General features: G+C 30.3%; 1 protein-coding gene across 3 annotated transcripts in view; it reads left to right on the forward strand.

The window, feature by feature from the left end:
* Positions 1 to 21,045, forward strand: part of LOC134728176 (phosphorylase b kinase gamma catalytic chain, skeletal muscle/heart isoform-like) — a 39,829-nt gene extending 18,784 nt beyond the window's left edge. For 2 of the 3 annotated variants that reach the window (XM_063592664.1, XM_063592665.1), the window contains exons 3-11: positions 6,747 to 6,922; positions 7,919 to 7,973; positions 10,977 to 11,042; positions 15,039 to 15,111; positions 16,648 to 16,738; positions 17,148 to 17,392; positions 17,954 to 18,034; positions 19,414 to 19,455; positions 20,293 to 21,045. In XM_063592664.1, the coding sequence (XP_063448734.1) occupies positions 6,747 to 6,922; positions 7,919 to 7,973; positions 10,977 to 11,042; positions 15,039 to 15,111; positions 16,648 to 16,738; positions 17,148 to 17,392; positions 17,954 to 18,034; positions 19,414 to 19,455; positions 20,293 to 20,568 (1,105 nt within the window). In that variant the 3' untranslated portion in view covers positions 20,569 to 21,045. Of the gene's footprint in view, positions 1 to 1,740; positions 2,623 to 6,746; positions 6,923 to 7,918; positions 7,974 to 10,976; positions 11,043 to 15,038; positions 15,112 to 16,647; positions 16,739 to 17,147; positions 17,393 to 17,953; positions 18,035 to 19,413; positions 19,456 to 20,292 lie in introns of those variants that run through there. The other variant, XM_063592663.1, reaches the window with a different exon arrangement.
* The last annotated feature ends 381 nt before the right edge of the window (positions 21,046 to 21,426 follow it).

Genomic DNA, 21,426 nt, shown 5'->3' on the forward strand with positions numbered 1-21,426 from the left:
CATCCTTTTTAGTTACAAGATACTTGAAGAAGCTTTATCATTACTATGACAGCTTACTAAGGGTACCTAGGGCAGGGCACCCTTCTATTTTTGGCTAACGAGACCACTGATTAGTAAACTTTGTGCACTCACTTTCTCTTTCATGATACAGTCAATTTTTTATTCTACACACTGATAATGGACTTTATTATTTTATTATTTGATAATGAAAGTTAAAAATCTTATTTCATCAGATCATTTTATCAACAAATAATCCATGAAATATTTTGTAATTTAGATGCAGCAACATAATTTACCTACATCATCACAACTGAATATATATGGAATATCGGTGACCCTAGATAAAGCACCCTTTTAAATTTGACATAGTAAACTCATTCTGAGGAATGTTTAATTCGTTCACAGGGTTAAATTCACCCACAATAAGATATGCAAATTACAGGTCATTGACTTAAGTATCAACAAAAAACATTAAAAAAAAATAACCCATTATGAAAAACATAATTTTGAATTTAAAATTTTAAAAACATTATTTTGAATTTTAGTTCATTTATATATTTTGAAGTTCAGTATGACGTCCAAGGCATTTGAATGGGGACATATAGTTGGAACTACCTCGATCCCCCTTGTATCCTGGGTTAGGAATCCCCATTTTCCCATCAAAGTTGACAGTGTGAAAATTTTACTGAAAAAGTTTATTGCATCCCCTTAAGGAGTCCAAAATCAAAACTAAATGTACTTTTGGTGTGGTCAAGAACATCTTTACAGGACCAATAAATTTATAATTTGACAGAATTGACCTAGAGCATAATTTAATCAGAAACAAGCATATTTTATAGTGTTCCCAGATATAATATTGTTTTCATGACTCTTTTCCACAGTATAAATTGTGTGTGTACATTTTTTTCTTTAAAAAATTCCAATATATATATATAAACCTGTTTTTTTCTTTGGAATTTGACCTTTCTGTACTGGTTAATAACAAACATTTTTGAGGTCAAGTGTTGTTATCAGCTCAGCTATTGGTCAATTTTATTAATTTATCCTGTCTTTAATTGAGGACAAAACTTAGTGTAAATAAGTCAGTGGGTTACTGCAATCAATGAAACAATTATGGTTGATGGTATTGTCTATACTTATCATATGAGAAAATGAAAGGGGGAAAAACAACAAATAATATTATTTGTTTAAAGCTGTCTAGGACAAAAATATTAAACATTATGTGCTCGACCTAAATACACATGTACTCCAATAAATAATGGCACAGTCACAAATAAAGATGATATATTTAAAAAGTAAAAGCTTTTTAAGCAAGTTTTAGGTCCAGTCTAAACTGGTAAGCTTTTTATTTGAGTCATAGAGTCCAGTTCAGACCAGTCTGGTCAAGCCTGGTCTGACCTCTAGTCAAAATATTACTATTTTACAAAACATGTCAGTACAGATGTCCCTAAGGAATTCTTCTATATTTTAAGTATGTAAAATTTTCCAATACAGAGAGATTGTCAGTTTTTTGAAGAATGACCTCAAATTTGTACCTACAACTGCACTATGATGTAATCCTGCAGTTGTGTGTGTGGGTGTAACCTAGAGCATTGACTTGTTGTTCTAAATATAGACTGACAACAGTGCATGTGTATTTACTTGGAAACTTTTTATAAGTAAAGTTGTTGTTAACAACAAAAAAATATACAGTCGGATACGGAAATTAGATATTATATTTATATCTTGTATCTACATTGTACTCAAACATTTTGATAACATGAAGTAAGATATTTCATCCTGTATATATAGGAACACATGGGAGTACATGTGAGGATTGTGACATAGTGACCTGATTTGACCTAGTTTAGATATACATCAGTGTAACCATGTGGTTTTATGCCTGTTGGTAGTTTAAAGTTGTGCAGTCGTTACATAATCATTGGACTAAGTTAGTAACTGATTCATTATATAATACTTAATCAATGATACAAGGTGTCTACTTGTAAGACTTCCCAGGCTACTTTCAGTTTAGTTTTATTTCTAACTAAAGGATCTTAGTCACTTGGATATAATTGACTCCTTGAAATAACAAAAATCAAAACAGAAAGTAAAAATTTGATTATTTAATTGTATTTAACTGTGTAGCAGAACAAAAGTTGGAAAAAAAGTGATATTTATTTATTGATCAATTTTTCATCAAATTCATCTTTGTAGTAAAAGGACCAATTTGTAATGGTTTACTTTTGTGACTTTGAATAGAGATACTGATTTGACCTATACTGACATTAATTTGACCTTTACTGTTGAGGTGAGGACATTCATTGAAGTGTATCAAACCCAACAGACCGTGACATGTAAACATTGTAATGGATGATTATTGACTAAGCCATGTGGTAGCACATAGGTAGGATCAATCTTTATCTGTAGTGGGCAGTTAGTTATCTTACATTCAATGGGTAAACAGAGTGTGAAAGCAACGGATTCCCTAAAAACACACAAACTCTCTAATGGCCACATTAGTGTGCCAAAGGAATTAAGACAATTATTAGAGACCAAGGATAAAGTGTATGACCAATATTCTAAGGAATTTACAACTTCTCAAGGGACCAGTCAGTTTAGGCTTGAAGAAATATGTGGCGTGTAAGTAAAGTTTTTTTAATCATTTTTTGTTTCCAGGAATTTTCCATTTATTAGATTTGTGAAGAGTCAGTCTCACTTTGGAAATATTTTGGGGTGGATATGTTTGTATGAAATTTTTGTCACCATTGTCTTAAAAGGTCATGTTTTAGACTGATGTTGTTGGGTCATAATGTACAGTTATTGGTTCTTATGTTGTGTGCTCCACATGATACAATAGGAAATCACTTAGGTATATATTGTTGAGTTACAGGTATTTATTTTGGTGATTTTTAGGGATTGAGTGAAAAATGTATTTTTCGTGTGTACTTGAACTTATAATTTCATAAATATACATGATACATTTATACGCCTTCAGATAATTTTAATTTGGTTGAACACTTCAAAATGTGGGTAAACCTTGTCAAACAAAATCTACAAAAAAAAAAAAATTATTCAGTGGTACATGTGATAGACTTTTGAAGATAGAACATGAAACATAAATGTAGAATTCTCAATTGGAGTTCTCAATTTCAATATAAAAAAACATTATATAGAGGAAACTTTCACCAGAGTTATGCTTGTGATTAAAATTACAGCTAAATTAGGCTAGATTTATTTTATTTATATACTGATGAAATAAAATTATATATTTTGATAAATAATTGAATGAGTTCTAATCCACTTATAATAAACAGTCAGTCTATATTTTTTGTTCAAATAAGTAATTCGTTGAAGAAGAAAATAGTGGTCATAGAGCAAATAACATAACAATTTACAAAACAACACAACACAACTTTGTTTAGTACAGAAAGGTTACCAGTAGTTTATGGGTCAATCCAGTTCTTCATGTTTACATACCAACATGTGGAACTTTCCTTCATTCTGATTGGTCAATTTCAGCACACCTCCACAGATTCTGTAGGATTAGTTGCCACTGTTGTTGTTGTTATTATTTACACCGTTGAGTCTTATTGATTATGGAATAATTCTTTGTATAATATTATACATTAAATAAATGATTTTTAAACCATTACATCTTGACGTCACTGTAACATGTTAACATATCTGTGTTGTAAATAAACAAACAAATTAGAAGGTCAATCTGTGGTACAATTTAGTAAATAATTTTTACATTGTAAAAGTGATAATTAACGGAATGAATTAAAATCTCACTTAACAGTTGAATATAAGATCAGAAAAAGATAAATGTTCAAAATATTAAATTTATATTATTCCAAATTTTCCACAAGCATGACAAGTTATAACTTTCCCGGTAAAACAAAATAAAACTGAATGAAGGAAAAATTGTTCACCTGTTTGTGATGAGAGAATATTGCCTTAGGAAAACTTTTTTATTACAAAGGTATTTTAAGATCTGTATGTGACCCTACAGGGGAAATGATGTATTTGATACCAGACATATAATGTCATAAGTGTTCAGTAGAGGAAGTATATAGGGACATTTACTTGCCTTAAACAGTTACAATAAATCTCTTATAGAAATTAGGAAGGACTAAGCAAGAAATTCAGTCAGAATCTTGTCATGTTCTTTATTGATACTTTTATGCACCTTATCGCTATTTGGAAATCTGTGTTGCTTGAACTATTGATGTCATAGTACAGCTATCACTTTTCCATTGATGTGTCAGATATTTTGTATTATGACGTCAAAATTTTCCGTGAACCTTTGTGATGTCCTGAGTAAAGGGCGGACAAATAGCAATAATTTAAAAGGTGTATGTGTCTTTTATATCAATGTGAAAATATAATTGATAACACTGCAGATTTGAGTGAATTTCTTGACAATAAAATTGTACAGGATATGTAAATGTATATCTTATTTCCATGTAAACATCCTAGGATTGTACTTTTATATAGGTCTACTCCTCTAATTGTTGAAAGTAATGAATGTAGATTTAAAAAATGACAATTTTGATATAAATATTTTTCAAGGTTATATAATGTATGACCCTTTCAGTACATTACAATACTTTTTACTTACTCCTCTGTCGCTTTCTATAGGAAAGAACTGAATAATTTGAAAAAAAAGTGACTTTAGTTTGATATTGATATAGATATCTTTCAAGGTTATGTGACCTTTTCATTACATTAAAATTCTAAAATGCAAAGATAAAATCTTTATTGACAATAGTAAGTTTGATGTTAGCTCTATCAAACCTTAAGGGAGGTACATTTGTCACTTTGGTGATCTCATACCTATATATAATTGAAACTCATCAGACATGCAAGACATTCCTTACATAAGCCCACTCGTATGGGTTGTTATATATGCAGTATTTGCATATCCTTAACTGTTCTGCCATTTGTTTGCACAAGCTTTCTAGAAGTTATGTAAATTACGTTTTAAAGATAAATTTATCTATAATTTAAATGATTACTTGTCGTCTTGATATGCAATCTTTAATGCTATCTTTACATATTTAGTATGGTGTGACTTTATATTATGTAATATTATTTTTCCTATACGTGCTCTATCTATACATTTAACTTATAGAAAATGTTTTAATTTGTCCATTAGTGATGGTGACACCTGATAAAATTTCATTTAAGAAGTTTAGTCAAATGTATATTAACTGAGTATATTGAATTTTGGATATCATGCTAAGCTGATAAATTATGTAATTTACGATAGTTTCCAAATTTTGCCAAATTTAGACGAAGTTTATTTATTCATAATGTGCTTTTGTACATAAATTCTAGTTGTTTAAGTTAACAAATGGTGCAGTCTGATGGGGATGCCCAAATGGCAGTCCACACCTTCTTAGTTGGATAAAAATTGTTCCCTGGCAACGAATTCAATGGCAAATATTGCACAATTGAATATATATATAATTTTGTGAATGATTGTATTAAATTTTTTTTAAGAAAGAATAATTGTTTTACTTGTACACTTTTCATGATGATGAAAACATACTGAAATTTGTTCACAATCAGCACTTTTAACCAGATTAGAGAAATTGTGTTTGTTTCCTCCAAGTGGTTACACCTTTATATTCTTGCATACTCATTTATATACACACATGTGTGTATACAGTGAAACTAAATAAGAGTTTTAGTTTTCCTACTTTTGTGCAAATTTAAGAAACTGAAACTTTTTTCAAAATTGTTTGAAACTTGTGTATCATTATCAAATTGTTGCAATAGCAACACAGTTAAAACTATAATACCATTATTTATGAATATGTTTAAAATTTAGATGATTACAATAATTTCTACAAATTTGATATTTATTTATTTTTTCTTTCTTGCAGAAATAGGTTTTAAAACATTTTTTTTTCAAAAATTAAAAAAAAAAAAAAAATCTTAAAAAAATGAAAACTAGGCATTTTGTATCCATGGTAACAAAAAAATGAGATATACTTCCCCATGACTTTTTCACATCATTGATCAGATAAGACTATGGTTTTTATGAATTGATGGTTGACTCTAACTCAGGTGTCCCCAATTTTTTTTTGTGAGCATTTAAAAATGACCTCAAAAGGGTATTTTTTACCTTATGCAAACCACATAAAAAGGGGGGTGTATGTGAATATGATTGAAAATGAATATGAAAATATCAGTTATTTGATTACATTAATAAAATGCATATATATTTAATAAAATCATAAAAAAACATTCTTTCTCTTAATCATTTATCATGAGAAATTATGTTGAAAATAGCCCTTTTGCGCTTAAATTCATAGATATTGAGAAAAGGTAAAACCGTTTGTTTGTTTCATCAAAACTAGTAAATGTGTGAAGTTTGAAGAAAATCCATGACCATGCGTGCCAGTCACTCCCTATGTAAGAGTTGAAATGGTTACAGAGAACCAGTATTAACCCTTAAAATAACTTATGATATATAAGAACAACTGTGCATGCAGTCATGTTATTTTCTTATGCCATGCATGCATAAAATATTCAAGCAACTGGCAAGAGAGATTACTTTTCCTATCCTTGTAAAATGGTTGGTATGATTTTCACAAAAATGTATATGCCATTCATTTATTCAGTTACATAAAACTGAAACAGTTAATTGCTTTACTGTAACACTAGAAACAAAAAACAATATTTTAGACATGTTAGAACTATGTATCTTGTATGATGGAACAGTTGATATGACTCCAGACTAATATATTTTACAGAGGTATCAGTAGTATTGTTAGACGGTGTGTTAGTAAAGATACAGGGCAGGAATATGCCGTCAAAATCATCGACATCAGCGGTGAAAAGGCGGAAGATTTCCATGCCGATCAGACCAAACGAGAAACCATCAGGGAAATTAATATCCTCAAGATGTGTGATGGACATCCTAATATCAGTAAATACCATTTATTTGTTACACATTTTGATAAAGCCCTCTTAGCATGCTTAGATGTTTTCCTATAAGAGGAAAAGATGCATAAAGAAGCAAGGAAACAAAATGTTTTTAAGAGGGGAGGTTTGTGGCAAGGGTACTAACAAGATGTTGAATACCAGTCAAGCAGCCAAAACCACTCTTTAAAGTAAATTTATCTCAATGAAATTCAATTTCCATTTAACTGAAGTGATGTCTGTTTAATCTAGCTTGAAAGTTGAAAATAGTTGTTTTGGTCACCCTTTAAAAATTTGGCAGTCACTACTTATTTCTACTATAAAGTGAAGGGAATGTTTACAACACTTTAAAAAAATGTCTTATAGGAAACTTATTTCTCATTGATTTCCTCAATGGTAGACAGGTCTGATATATATGTACTTGTTATTTGGGAACTTGTCATCGTAAATTATATAATGTGGACTACATTAAGTGAAGATGGTCTATTCTAGGTATTTTGTAGCCATTAGGCTTATATTATCTTCAGGACATAAACTTTATTGACCTGTTCTTGAACTTTTGTGATCAGGAAGTATTAAATTATGCATACAATAATACTTCTAAATTAGAATCAGATTGACCATTATAAGATAACTCACTGTTTCTGAATCTATTTAAAATTATGGATAATTTCATTGTTTGTATACAATAATGAAATAAATGTTATGTCGTTGGTAAAAAATCATTGTTCATTGTATAGTGTAAGGATAGATTTAAACATCTATGTAGTGTGTAAGCTTTTGAAAATGTTACCCAGAATACATTAAATTTCAAAAAGGTTAGTTTTCTTAAAGGTTGACCTTTGGCCTGAAAATTTTGGTTCCACAACTTGTATGCAATATACTTTGGAATAAGACAGTTATCGAAAGTGCTAACAAAAAAAAGCTTTATATTTTTATCGATATTGCATATTAGCTTCCTTGATCATTCCAAACTTTCACATTGTATAATTTCTGTTTTCAGTCAATCTCCATGACTCATTCCAGACTCCTACATTCATTTTCCTAGTATTTGAATTGTAAGTATTTAATATTGTACAGATTTGAATCTTTTTAACATACTACCAGTGATTATAATTATCCTAAGTATGAGTTCTATTGAAATATGAAATATGCTTTTGATATATTAAAGTCTTCTAAATTTATCACAATGCATTAAATACACCTAATATGCCTATTGATAGATTGAAACCCCAAAAAATTGAGTTGTTTGAGTATGCATTGGTGGTAGATGAAACTACAAGCAAGTGAAAGTATGCAGTGGCAGATCAAGAACTTTTCTTAAAGGGGGGCTCCTGTCATGCATCAGTGATTCCCAATATAATCAACCAAGTATTTCCCCCCAAAAAGGGGGGGTTGCCCTGAATCCGCCTATGGTATGGTTAAGCTTGTAAGGAGTTATGATATTATAAATGTACATGTAATAAAATGATGACTGATTATGATTTAAAGGAGATGTTGGGTACATGTCAATGAGACAGCAACCACACAACGTAAACATTTAAAAGACATTTTGATGCATTCTACAAGATGTCAACATAAGAATTGTCCAGTTACAAAAAGTTGTGAATAAACTAGACAGATATATATTCAAGATCTACTTTCAATCCAAATTCTTCAACAAAAAAAAGTCAGTTCCCTTATGACTTGTTTTGAAATGTCAATATTTTGAAAATTTTCAAAACATGAAAAAGTACATAGTTTAGTGCAATAGTTCAACGACCTGAGCTTGTATCTTATGCTGTATTATTGACAAAGATTACGTCACGTTACACAATAGCTCTGATTGGATAAAAAGTAAACCAGGTCACCCAGTTTTCCTTATTAGTAAAATCCATTGTAGAATTCATAACCAACTTACAATTTGGAATAGTCCCGAGTAGGTCAAGTGAACTGGTTTATGGATAGGGTTAAATCATTGTTTTGATTGTTTGTTTTCACTTTATGACGAAATTTCCTTCATCAATCCTCTAGGAAAGGAAACATTTATATTCCTAATGATTAAAGTAGCTTGAAAATCAGCCAGTTTAGTTTTCTACACAAGCTAATAGGAATTTAATTGTATAAACAATAATTTACAGATTTGACATTTCATTTTTGTTTTGCTTCTAGGAAAAGTTTCTCTTGTGTATTAAATAGATGAAGTTGATACTTTTCTATTGCTATTGGAATAACTCTTATTTTTTGCAAATATTTTACTGAAGTGGAGGGATACATTGAACAGTGTCAACTCTATACATTTCAGTTTAGCCTCTCAGTTAATGGTGATGGATTGTTAAATCTACCTATAAATAATATTCCAGATTCGCTTCTTTTGGAGTTCAATAGGAAAACTGTGCAAGATTAGTTGTACAGCAGATGTCTTCATATAGGTTTCTGAAAACTGAAAACCAAAGTATTGAAATCTTAAGCAATGCTCTTTGGTCGGGTTGTAACTGTCTATTTGACATATTCCCCATTTCCTTTCTCAATTTAATAAGAATTATGATGGCTTACTTTTTTTCAAATTATGACTTGGATTGAGAGTTATCTCATTGGCACTCATACCACATCTTCTTATATCTATAGATTTCAAAATCATTTTTTTTTTTTCTCATCCTGAAATTACATGAAAAATTTACCACTGGATGTTAAGCTCAATCATTTCATGAACCACAGTTTAAACTGCTAAAAATGTTTTTCGGATTTGTACTTTTCAATTTTATTTTGAAGAACATTTTAATTCTATAGATGTGATCTATCATCTACTCATAAATTCCTATTCATATGTGACCACTGTTCACCTTTCAATCAGCATTAAAGCAGAAGTTCTGGTATATAGTTTCAATAAAAAGTAAGTCATGAACAATTCAGTATACTTACAACCTATCTTAGTCGTAAGTTTTTTTTGTGCGACTAGTGCTTATAAGTTACTCTGACAGACACAGTTATTTTGAAGTGGAAACAATTTGGCAATGAACCTGGGTGTATATAAGAGTTTGGCCATGAACCAAAGGCATCAGGAGATCTCTTAATAATAACTTTTGTTACATAGTCATATGAATGGGAAGACACGTGAATAAGTAAACACGTGTCCAAGTAGGCACATGAATTCAATAACATTACCAGTCATCTTTGTTTTAATTTCTGGTCACATGGTGTTTTCCATAAGTGTTCCCCCCTATATGTTGTTTAGAAATCGGGTATTTTCTTGATTATTGTCGATTCAAAATTATTTAATGCATCTTTCAGTAAAATATTTATTAATCTTTATTCACTAAAAACAAATCTTCAATCAACATTTTTTTAATTAATTTGTAAAATGGTTTAAAGATGAAATTAAATCACAAAATTCTAGATTTTAAAATTAAAAAATTTATATAACCACCTTCATAACAGGTGTTGACCTCTGGTCAGAGGAAAGGTGTAAACATGTTGTTGCTTTGTAAATGTAAACAAACAGTATCACATGATAGTGATTATAATTGTACTGACCAGATGACTGTGGTCAGTTAAGTGTAAACAATGTAAGTCAGTCAAGGTAATATGGTCATATCTGTTTTGTTGACAATTTGTCATTATTAAACATGGAAAAATTAGGAGGAAGATTTGATATTGTTGTCAGTGATCTTGATTCAGAATCAATGTTTTGATGATTGAGGTCAAAAGTTTACCGCCAGTGTTACAGTGAGATTGCAATGTAATCTCAAATGATATCACAGAACTGTAATAAGTCTTACAATATTGTTTTACAAAACAGAAGATGTGGTATGATTTCCAATTAGACAACTTGCCACAAGAGACCAAATGACACATAAATTAACAGCTATAGGTCACCACATGGCCTTCAACAATGAGAAATACCCATACTCCTGTCTTTATAATAAAGTCTCCATGTTTTATTTAATTAAGCTAAAACATTGAAATGGTAACTGTTTCAGTGGTGGCAGCTATATTACACATGTTTTATTTATAAATTACTTTGAATTATTCAACTTGTAAGCAAGCATGTTATGTATGAAAATGTTTGTTTTTCTTTTCAGATGTAAACAGGGTGAATTGTTTGACTATCTGACACAGGTTGTAACATTGTCAGAGAAGAGAACGAGGTACGTTTACATTTTAGAGCGGAAAAGATTTTTAGCTACCATTGCACAATACTGTTTAATCCACCATTTTCTACATTTGAAAATGCCTGTACCAAGTCAGGAATATGACAGTTCTTGTCAATTCATTTTTTATGTGTTTTGTTATTTGATTTTGCTATGTGATTATGGACTTTCTGAATTGATTTTCCTCTAAGTTCAGTATTTTTATGATTTTACTATTTTCATATTCATGGGATACCAATTACCGTGGATTTCATGGTTATAGGGATTACAAATTTTAATGTTAAACGAAGTACAAATTTTCTATTTGCTTTTTATACGACCGCAAATTTTGAAAAAATTTTCGTCGTATATTGCTATCACGTCGGCGTCGTCGGCGTCGTCGTCCGAATACTTTTAGTTTTCGCACTCTAACTTTAGTAAAAGTGAATAGAAATCTATGAAATTTTAACACAAGGTTTATGACCATAAAAGGAAGGCTGGTATTGATTTTGGGAGTTTTGGTCCCAACATTTTAGGAATTAGGGGCCAAAAAGGGCCCAAATAAGCATTTTCTTGGTTTTCGCACTATAACTTTAGTTTAAGTTAATAGAAATCTATGAAATTTTGACACAAGGTTTATGACCACAAAAGAAAGGTTGGGATTGATTTTGGGAGTTTTGGTTTCAACAGTTTAGGAATTAGGGGCCAAAAAAGGGCCCAAATAAGCATTATTCTTGGTTTTCGCACAATAACTTTAGTTAAAGTGAATAGAAATCAATGAAATTTAAACACAATGTTTATGACCACAAAAGGAAGGTTGGTATTGATTTTAGGAGTTTCGGTCCCAACAGTTTAGGAATTAGGGGCCAAAAAGGGACCCAAATAAGCATTTTTCTTGGTTTTGGCACCATAGCGTTAGTATAAGTAAATAGAAATCTATGAAATTTAAACATAAGGTTTATGACTATAAAAGGAAGGTTGGTATTGATTTTGGGAGTTTTGGTCCCAACAGTTAAGGAAAAAGGGGCCCAAAGGGTCCAAAATTAAACTTTGTTTGATTTCATCAAAATTGAATAATTGGGGTTCTTTAATATGCCGAATCTAACTGTGTATGTAGATTCTTAATTTTTGGTCCCGTTTTCAAATTGGTCTACATTAAGGTCCAAAGGGTCAAAAATTAAACTTAGTTTGATTTTAACAAAAATTGAAACCTTGGGGTTCTTTGATATGCTGAATCTAAAAATGTACTTAGATTTTCGATTATTGGCCCAGTTTTCAAGTTGGCCCAAATAGAGGTCCAAAATTAAACATTGTTTGATTTCATCAAAAATTGAATAATTTGGGTTCTTTGATATACCAAATCTAACTGTGTATGTAGATTCTTAATTTTTGGCCCAGTTTTAAAATTGGTCTAAATTAAAGTGCAAAGGGTCCAAAATTAAACTAAGTTTGATTTTAACAAAAATTAAATTCTTGGGCCTCTTTGATATGCTGAATCTAAACATGTACTTAGATTTTTGATTATGGGCCCAGTTTTCAAGTTGGTCCAAATCAGGATCTAAAATTATTATATTAAGTATTGTGCAATAGCAAGTCTTTTCAATTGCACAGTATTGTGCAATGGCAAGAAATATCTAATTTCACAATATTGTGAAATAGCAAATTTTTTTTTTAATTAAGAGTTATCTTTCTTTGTCCAGTATAGTAAGCAAGAAATATCTGCAAGAATTTTTTTTAATTGGAGTTATCTTTCTTTGTCCAGAATCAACTTAAATCTTTGTTATATACAATATACAATGTATATTCACTTTTTACTACCAACTGATAAATTTAAATAATCTTTACCATTCAGTGATAACAAGCAGTTTTTTTACATCTTAATATTTTATGATGTATTTAAATGAGTAGTAATTGTTGCAAACTCCATTAGAATATTTTAATTGAAATTAGTTTTGGAATAAGGGAAAGGGGGATGTGAAAAAAAAATTGGGTTCAATTTTTCTCATTTGAAATTTCATAAATAAAAAAGAAAATTTCTTCAAACATTTTTTGAGAGGATTAATATTCAACAGCATAGTGAATTGCTCTAAGAGAAAACAATTTTTTTTAGTTCATTTGGATACATTCATTCTGTGTCAGATACCTATGCTGTGTCAACTATTTAATCACAATCCAAATTTAGAGCGGAATCCAGCTTGAATGTTGTGTCCATACTTGCCCCAACCGTTCAGGGTTCAACCTCTGCGGTCGTATAAAGCTACGCCCTGCGGAGCATCTGGTTAGCAGATTATGTTTACACCACGAAATCAAATATCCATGAATACTATTTTCCCTCAAACCACAAAAATTGGCACCCACGAAAATAAATGACTCCACAGTATTCTACTCTCATTTATATCACACATGTCTGATTTCTAGCCTTGACTTCTGCTGCCATGCAACATCTTGGTAGAATGTTTTCATTTACCATTAATACTGCTCAACAACTTTTCATTTTTGATTCATGGTCTTTTATATTCGAACAGTTGAAAATCTTTCATTCTCTTAAACTTCATACAACATGAATTAATAAAAATTCTAAAACTTTCGTTCCCTTTTTAAGTAGAATTTTGGCTTGAGAAGAACAAGCATGCATCTTATTTTTGAAAATAAGGATATCCAATTTGTACTGCCTTATTTAAATTATATGTTGTAATGTCAAATGATATATTAACTAATTTTTATTTGACATAAAGTTCAGTTCCTTTTTATTACTGTCAATTTCAACAAATGAAATTTATTTGTTTTTTTTCTCTAATTGATGACATCTGATATGATGTAAAGGTAACCACAAAACATCACATTACGCCCTTCAGGAAATCCTTCAAAGGTCATTATACATTTCCTTTTATGTTTCTATTTGTGATTAAACTTATAAATGTGCAATTTTACAATAACATTCTAAGTAGTGTTTGCATTGAGTCACCTTAGTTTATATATATACAATGGAAATACAATTCCTCAAGTCTGTTGCTATACAAATTGTTATTGGGTTACGTCACAACAAAAATAGATGATGCATTTTCTTAAAACTGTTTTATGTGAAAAAGCAATAGTACACGACAAATTGCCCAATAAAAAAATGGATGACACTTGTTCTTCAAACTTTTCATGGGAAAGAGGCAAAATTACTGGACAAATAGTTATTGAGTTATGTCACAACAAAAATAGAAGATGATTTTATCTAAATCTATTTCGTGTGAAGAAAAAAATAGTACTAGACTAATTGCCAAAAAAAAAAATAGATCATGATGGTACACCAAAACTTTTCATGGGAAAGAGGCAAAAGTACTGGACAATTTTTTTTTGAGTTACATCATGATAAAAATAGACGATAAGATGTTTGTACTTCAAACTCTTACTTTTACGTGGGAAAATAGCTACAGTAATGGACAAATATTTATAATGTTACATCACTTACATAAATAGATGATGTATGAGAATTTATTGTAATATTATAAGTAAATTAAGCAATTTCGCTACCAGGCAAAATATATTTGTCATGACCATGCATTAACCAGAATTAAGTACAAATTCTACCAATTTCTCTCATTCCAAAGAATAGATTTCAAATAAGTTTCAAATAAGAATTTTATTTATCTAATCAAGAACCCATAAAGGGCATCATTTTACAACACAATATAATAATTGGAACAAAACAACCCAGAAACCTAATGCCATACTATAACGTTATGGACAGGATCAGAGCCTGACACAACATGTGTCTTACATAACTATTACATCAAATCTTTGACCATTCTCCTTCAAAAACTATATATTTAAAGCAAGTCTTGTGTTTTGAAATTTAACTGCCTCACATAGAGAAGTATCAAACTCACCTGACATAGTTTTATATTGGTCTTTTCAGGTATGAACTGTTAAAAAATATAATGGTTCTGTTTTTTTTGTATATTTGTATTTTACACGTTTGATAGTTGTTTCTTCTGAATGTTAATGTATTGATTTGTATTACAGAATAATAATGAAACAGTTATTAGAAGCAGTAGACTTTATACACAACAAAAATATAGTACATCGAGATTTAAAGGTAAGAATTGAAATTCAGACTTATTAAACAAAAGAAAAGAAAATGAAAAAGTGCCAAATTGTGAACAAATTTCTCTTATTTATATTCAAATGAACAAAAAATGAAATGAAACCTACAATATTTAACATTATCGACTGCAAGAAGAGTAAGATATACAACATTTTCTGTGTGATTTTGATAAAATTATATAACTAGGATATTTTCTATCAGTAACTCCCTAGCAGAATATAGCTATTATAGGGATTAAAAAATACTGCTGCTGAGAATATCTGTTGTATATCCTTTTTGTCTTAGATTTTTAACATATCAGGAAAACTGGCAAGACATACTGTAAACTAATTTTCGCAAGTGATTTGTTTTCGCGACTTTTGCGAATAGAAAACTATAGCGAATATAAATTGTCCCAAATATGTAAAACTTTAAATATTTCTTACTTCACTACATTAAGCAAATTTTAGAATCGCGAAATTAAATCGCCGCTAAATGGAATAGAAAGGGCTAAACGGGATAGAAAGTATCCGCGAAAATAAGTTGGCTTACAGTATTCCAAAGTACCTTCTTGTTTTAATTTTCAATTTTGGTTTTGAAACCTTAACATTAACTCATTCGACCCATATTTTCTCGTGGGTTTGAACCCACCCCCACTGAAAAATGGTCATTTTCCGTCTATTTTCCGATTTTAAAACGACCTTGAGAGGTGAACATTGACCAGACTGTGTGTCTTTGTCATTTAAGTCTTACCCTGTAGTTACTGCAGTCCGTTCATGCTAACTGGGAGTATATGGGACTTACGTGTCTTGTTGGCGAATTATTATTGTCAAGTCAGGTCTGCCGAAATGTGTGTTTTTACGGATTTTTGACAAAACGGTGACCTAGATTTTACAGACTAGTTCCCTATTGGCCATATTATGCCTCTTTGTGTTCCTATACCACCTATGCATGTATTTATGATAATAGTTTATACCTACAGTGACTACCAGTTACGCAGTGGCAATTACAAGATGCCCACCCCCACCTGATTTTGGCTACTTTTCACTTTTTTCCGATTTTTAATTTTTAAAAGGCTTTAAAAGTGCCATATTTTTATAAATAGACGTCTGACAAAAGTTTATGGACCATGCACTGCTTGGTTGAAGTCCCTGCTATCATGACACTACAGGTGGTGCCGTTCAAAAAATGTATGGAGGGTCATACGGACCATCAAAGAATGGTTGGTCGCCATCACGCCTACAGGCGGGATTGGGGGTTAAAGGGTTAATACATGCATTATTACATATCTGAAAACTAGAATATTGAGAAAAGGAAAATGATTGGACATGACTATTGGTAGGTTTTCAAATGACGTAGGATTTTTTTCCCTGGATATCTGACCAAGTTGGTTTATTTGTGTTACATCTTTTATTAATAGATTTAGGGATAAAAAATATAATAAATATAAATGGAAAGGGTTCACATAAACCATATGTTAGAAGCTCATGACATATTTTTGCAAGTTTAGTTCTCAAAGGTGTAACAAACTTTTGTTTCTAATTTCAGCCAGAAAATATTTTATTAGACGACAATTTAAATATAAAGTTATCAGACTTTGGATTTGCTACAGTATTAGCGCCAGAGGAAGAACTAACAGGTAACTAATTATAAACTAGAGAAACCTATCTATTGAATATAGTCAGTTTATTTGAACATTGTAGTCATCAAAGTCCATCATAAATTTACAACATTTTATCCTTTAAATTTAGAAGGGGATGTGATTGGCTCTAGAAAATAAAAAACTTTGGTGAACTAAAACTCTTTCAATTGCTTTTGTGTTTGTTGTAGTTTAGGTAAATAAGGGAGACAACTTTTAATGAAAAAACTACCTAAAAAACTATGAAAATAGAAAATGAAAAGGTAAGGTATTTACATGGACGTTAAATGTTTCAACGTCTAATCCACAGTGGTAGAAAAAACATACTAGGATGAATGTATATCCACAAGTGAAGTTATTAGATAAGATTTGAGATGGTTAAAATTTAAAATTAACTTTATACTTTCAGAATTATGTGGTACGCCAGGTTACCTAGCCCCAGAAGTCTTAGCTGTATCTATGTATGAGAATGTCCCAGGGTACAGACTTGAAGTAGATATGTGGGCTATTGGTGTAATTATGTACACACTCCTATGTGGAGCACCACCTTTCTGGCATCGTAAACAGATGCAAATGTTGCGGATGATTATGGAAGCTAAATATTCCTTTGGTACTCCTGAATGGGATGATATATCACAGCCTCCAAAAGATCTGGTACGACAATTATTTATACTTTATTTATCTGAATAATTCTGTCATTATGATCCCCTATTTTTTGAATGCAACATTAATGCCTGAAGGCCTAGTCAATGGAAGATCTTCAAATAATCTTTCAGAATATGCTCTGAAACTACCTATCTAGATATCATTGTGCTTCAGGTTTATTTGCTGTTTTATCTAGAGTCGAGAGCACATTCGAAGTACTTGATTCATAACTAATTTTTATCTTGTTAAGGATTCAGGCTCTTGCAAATGGGACAATAGATTGCCGGGCCTGAATTTTTCAGGTTATATTTTTAACCAGATTTTGGAAGAAATAATTAGTTATTGATTTGGAGATGTACGGGGGTTGGACGGGTGACAGCCAAATGTTTTCCATGCATTTACTCATGAACCATTCAACCATAGTATAAAATTGTTGATAGCTTCCCAGTCACATTATTTGCATTATTAAAAACCTACCAATAATTTCTGAATTTTCACTAATTGAACGATTTCTGTTAAAGCAATATTCAATGAATGTTTCTGAATGTAACTTCTGTTATTTTTTTTTAGATATCTAAATTACTAGTCAAAGAAGCCAAAAATAGATTAACTGCCACCCAAGCTCTTCAACATCCCTTCTTTAAACGAGAGGTTAGTATCATCATACTGTCCAGATTATACTTTTATTTCAGGTTCTAAATCTTAAATTCATGATGTTTCAGTTATGAAGAGTTTAGAGATTAACCTTGTTTGCATCCTGTGGAGTTATAAGAAAGAACAATTTATTTAAATTTGATGAAAAAAACAGAATTTCAAAGTTAAGTTTGAAGTCACTCTTTAAATTTATAGATCTAAGAACATACCTATATAAAGTATATGAAACAGGATGTTATGCATGTGTAATTTGATATGAGGGTGTTAAATTCAAAGAATTTAATTTAGTTTTATTGCATATTTAGAATAGTTGATTTAAAATGAGATGTGATAAATCTCTACAGGGTCTTCAAAATTGAAAAGTTATTTTAAAATACAGATTTAGTTAAATATTCAACAGAATTTCTTAATTAATGAAAAAAAATCTTCTAAGAAATTGTATTTTGTAAAGTACACTTGTTAAGAAAAAAGAAACATTCATTAAAAAGTCTGTGATTTCTGGGAAATTATAACATTTGTACAGTACAAATATTTTGCACATTGCAGGTGGTTTAACTTTTGATTGTATTTAAAAACTTATTGACATAACCCATTTGCTTTTCAAAATTAATGTTAGAGTATTTAAATCACAATTTAATTAAAATTACATTTGATTTTATTGTAATTGTAATAGGCTAAATTGTCTCATAAATCTATTTTTAACTTGTTTTTCTTGTCAATTGAGTAAGAGTAAGTAATATAAAGTAATAATTATATGACATAATTTCTCACCTGAGTATTTATTACACCTGAGAAGGTGATCAAAAAGTATAATTAGATAATAAAAGGTAATAATTGACCAGTAGTTGTATATGTCCAGGTAGTAAACAAATATGACAGGATCAATAGAAGAATTTAGCCATAAAAAGGCATGTGAAGATGAAATGGGAGAGGTCAAAGAGGTAGACATTTTTTGTTTCTGAAAAAAGATATTTATGTTTATGTAAAACTGTACTTAAGGGGGGAAAGTTTGGCAACATATATTATACAGTTATATTACTAAACTTTAAATTCAAATTTTCTAAAGTTGTGGCTGTTTCTTTGAGTAAGGAAAACATTGCACATTATGGTTAATCCTTTTATCTATTTATTATTGTATTTAGAAGTTTTAAAATATTTTTGAAATCTAAAATTGAATTTGAATTTGAAAACTAAAAATTTTGAAATCTAAAATTGAATTTGAATTTGAAAAATAAAAATTTTGAAATCTAAAATTGATTTTTTTTATTTGTAAACCTTTTTTTTTACTCAGTATATGTATGTTAATTTACATTCTGATTTTTCTTTTATAACAGGTTGCCTCTGTATTAATTTGAATGTTTTTTTTGTATTTTCAGTTAAAACCAGAGAAGCAATTTTACCCCAGGAAAGTGTTCAAGGTGAGATTTTTTTTTAAAAGCAATAGTAACATAACCAAAAACGAGATTTAGAGAAAAGGTGTTGAAAGGCATCTGTCACACATCATATTCACACGTTATATAAAAAGGTTTGAACAATGATTACTTTGAGCTATTCAAAAGTCAAAATGACCACTTATTATAGGTTTAATAGTAAAGCTTTTTAAGGTATTTGCCATCATCAAATTGATTTTAATGTTCTTTTGTTGAGACATTATCAGGGCAGATATTGAAAAAGGACCATTTGGTGTTCACTATATATGTGGAAATAACATTGCACGTGATCTCATATACAGATATAAGAAGATGTGGTATGAGTGCCAATTAGACAACTCTCCATTAAAGTCACAATTTGTAAAAATAGACCATTATAAATCAAAGTAAGGCCTTTAAAACAGAGCCTTGGCTCACACTGAACAACAAGCTTTGAAGGGCCAGGGCCCCCAAAAGAATAGTGTAAAAATAGTCAGAAAAATGAGAAACAAGAAACACATATGTATCGCTCTAACAAACAACAAACACTGAACATCGGGTTCCTCCTGACTTAAGACAAGTACAAACCAAAGCAGCGGGTTTAAACCTGCACCCTAACTGAAACAAAAGTGTAACATCACAACATAGAAAGACACTCATGCTAACATTTCTTGTACATGTAATATATTTATTTAAAAGTTATTGCCTTTGGACAGATATGCACATATAAATCATAGAAGCAAAAAAGAATGTGTGTCTGAAGTTTTTAAGATTGTAATTTTTTTAGTGTTCATATACCAATCATGTTTGCTGCATACTTACAAAATTGTTTTTCTATCATTTCAGGCTGCAGTTATATGTGTGAACTTTTTCTATAGACTAAGATTTTATTTCAACAATCCACCTCCGATATCAAGGGAAGTAATTAAATCTAATCCATATAGTGTCAAAATGATCCGAAAACATATTGATGCTTGTGCGTTTAAAATGTACGGACATTGGGTAAAGAGGGGAGATAATCAAAATCGTGCAGCATTATTCGAACATACGCCAAGAGACGATTGGAAAAATGTGAGCCTAAATACGAAGACAGAATTGATGGGGATTAAATCTGATTTATGATTAAAAGTACCTGTTTTTAGGTATATCAACATTTTATACTCAAATCTCAACAGATTGTCGGGTATATTTCTAATCCTTAGCAGACAGTGCAAGATTTATCCAATAATCCAGTTTTCTGTATACACGGTCAAAGAGACACCTTATGAACATTTAAGGGAAAAGTTGTACTTGGACTATAGGAAACAGAGAACAAAATGCTATTTAAACCTATTCTAGTGATAGTTGGAAAATTATAAACTGGCGAAGAAATATTCAACGTTTATTCATCAAACAGAAACAGTGCTAAACTATAGTGTTCAATGCAATTATTTGATTTTTGTCTTTGTGACCAAAGGGGAGATAATATGAAGATTTTCTTATTATTTGATTGTGATTTCGTTTTTAACTTATATTTGGTTAAGTTTTTTTTCTCAATGTTTTAACAGTGCTGTTAACATGATTAACTGGTTTACATATAGTCCTCAATAAGGTATAACTGCTGTTTGTTTTCCTCTATGGTATAAATAGTACTATTGTTACAGTACTAAGTGGGTTTTTTTACACATTTCTGGTAGAATCTGAATTTCATTCTGTTTAATTGGCTATTTTAAGAATTTTCTATGAAAACAGTTTGGTCAAAAGAAATTGATAAAGAGATAAAATTGAGGGTAAATTCAAAATCTACTAAAGAGATAATAAATGCAAAAGGACTTTGATGCTTTAATCTCTTAAACATATCAAAAGCATTTTAAATTAGATATAATGAGGTTTTGAAATGCTTCAATTCAATTTAACTCCTGTGTATGCCTGTTTTAAGGTATCCAGAATTATATAATGACACCAATACACTAATCAAGGGTTTTTTCTCAAATAAGGGAA

Source organism: Mytilus trossulus, chromosome 8 (genome assembly GCF_036588685.1).
Source record: "Mytilus trossulus isolate FHL-02 chromosome 8, PNRI_Mtr1.1.1.hap1, whole genome shotgun sequence".
Lineage (NCBI taxonomy): Eukaryota > Metazoa > Mollusca > Bivalvia > Mytilida > Mytilidae > Mytilus > Mytilus trossulus.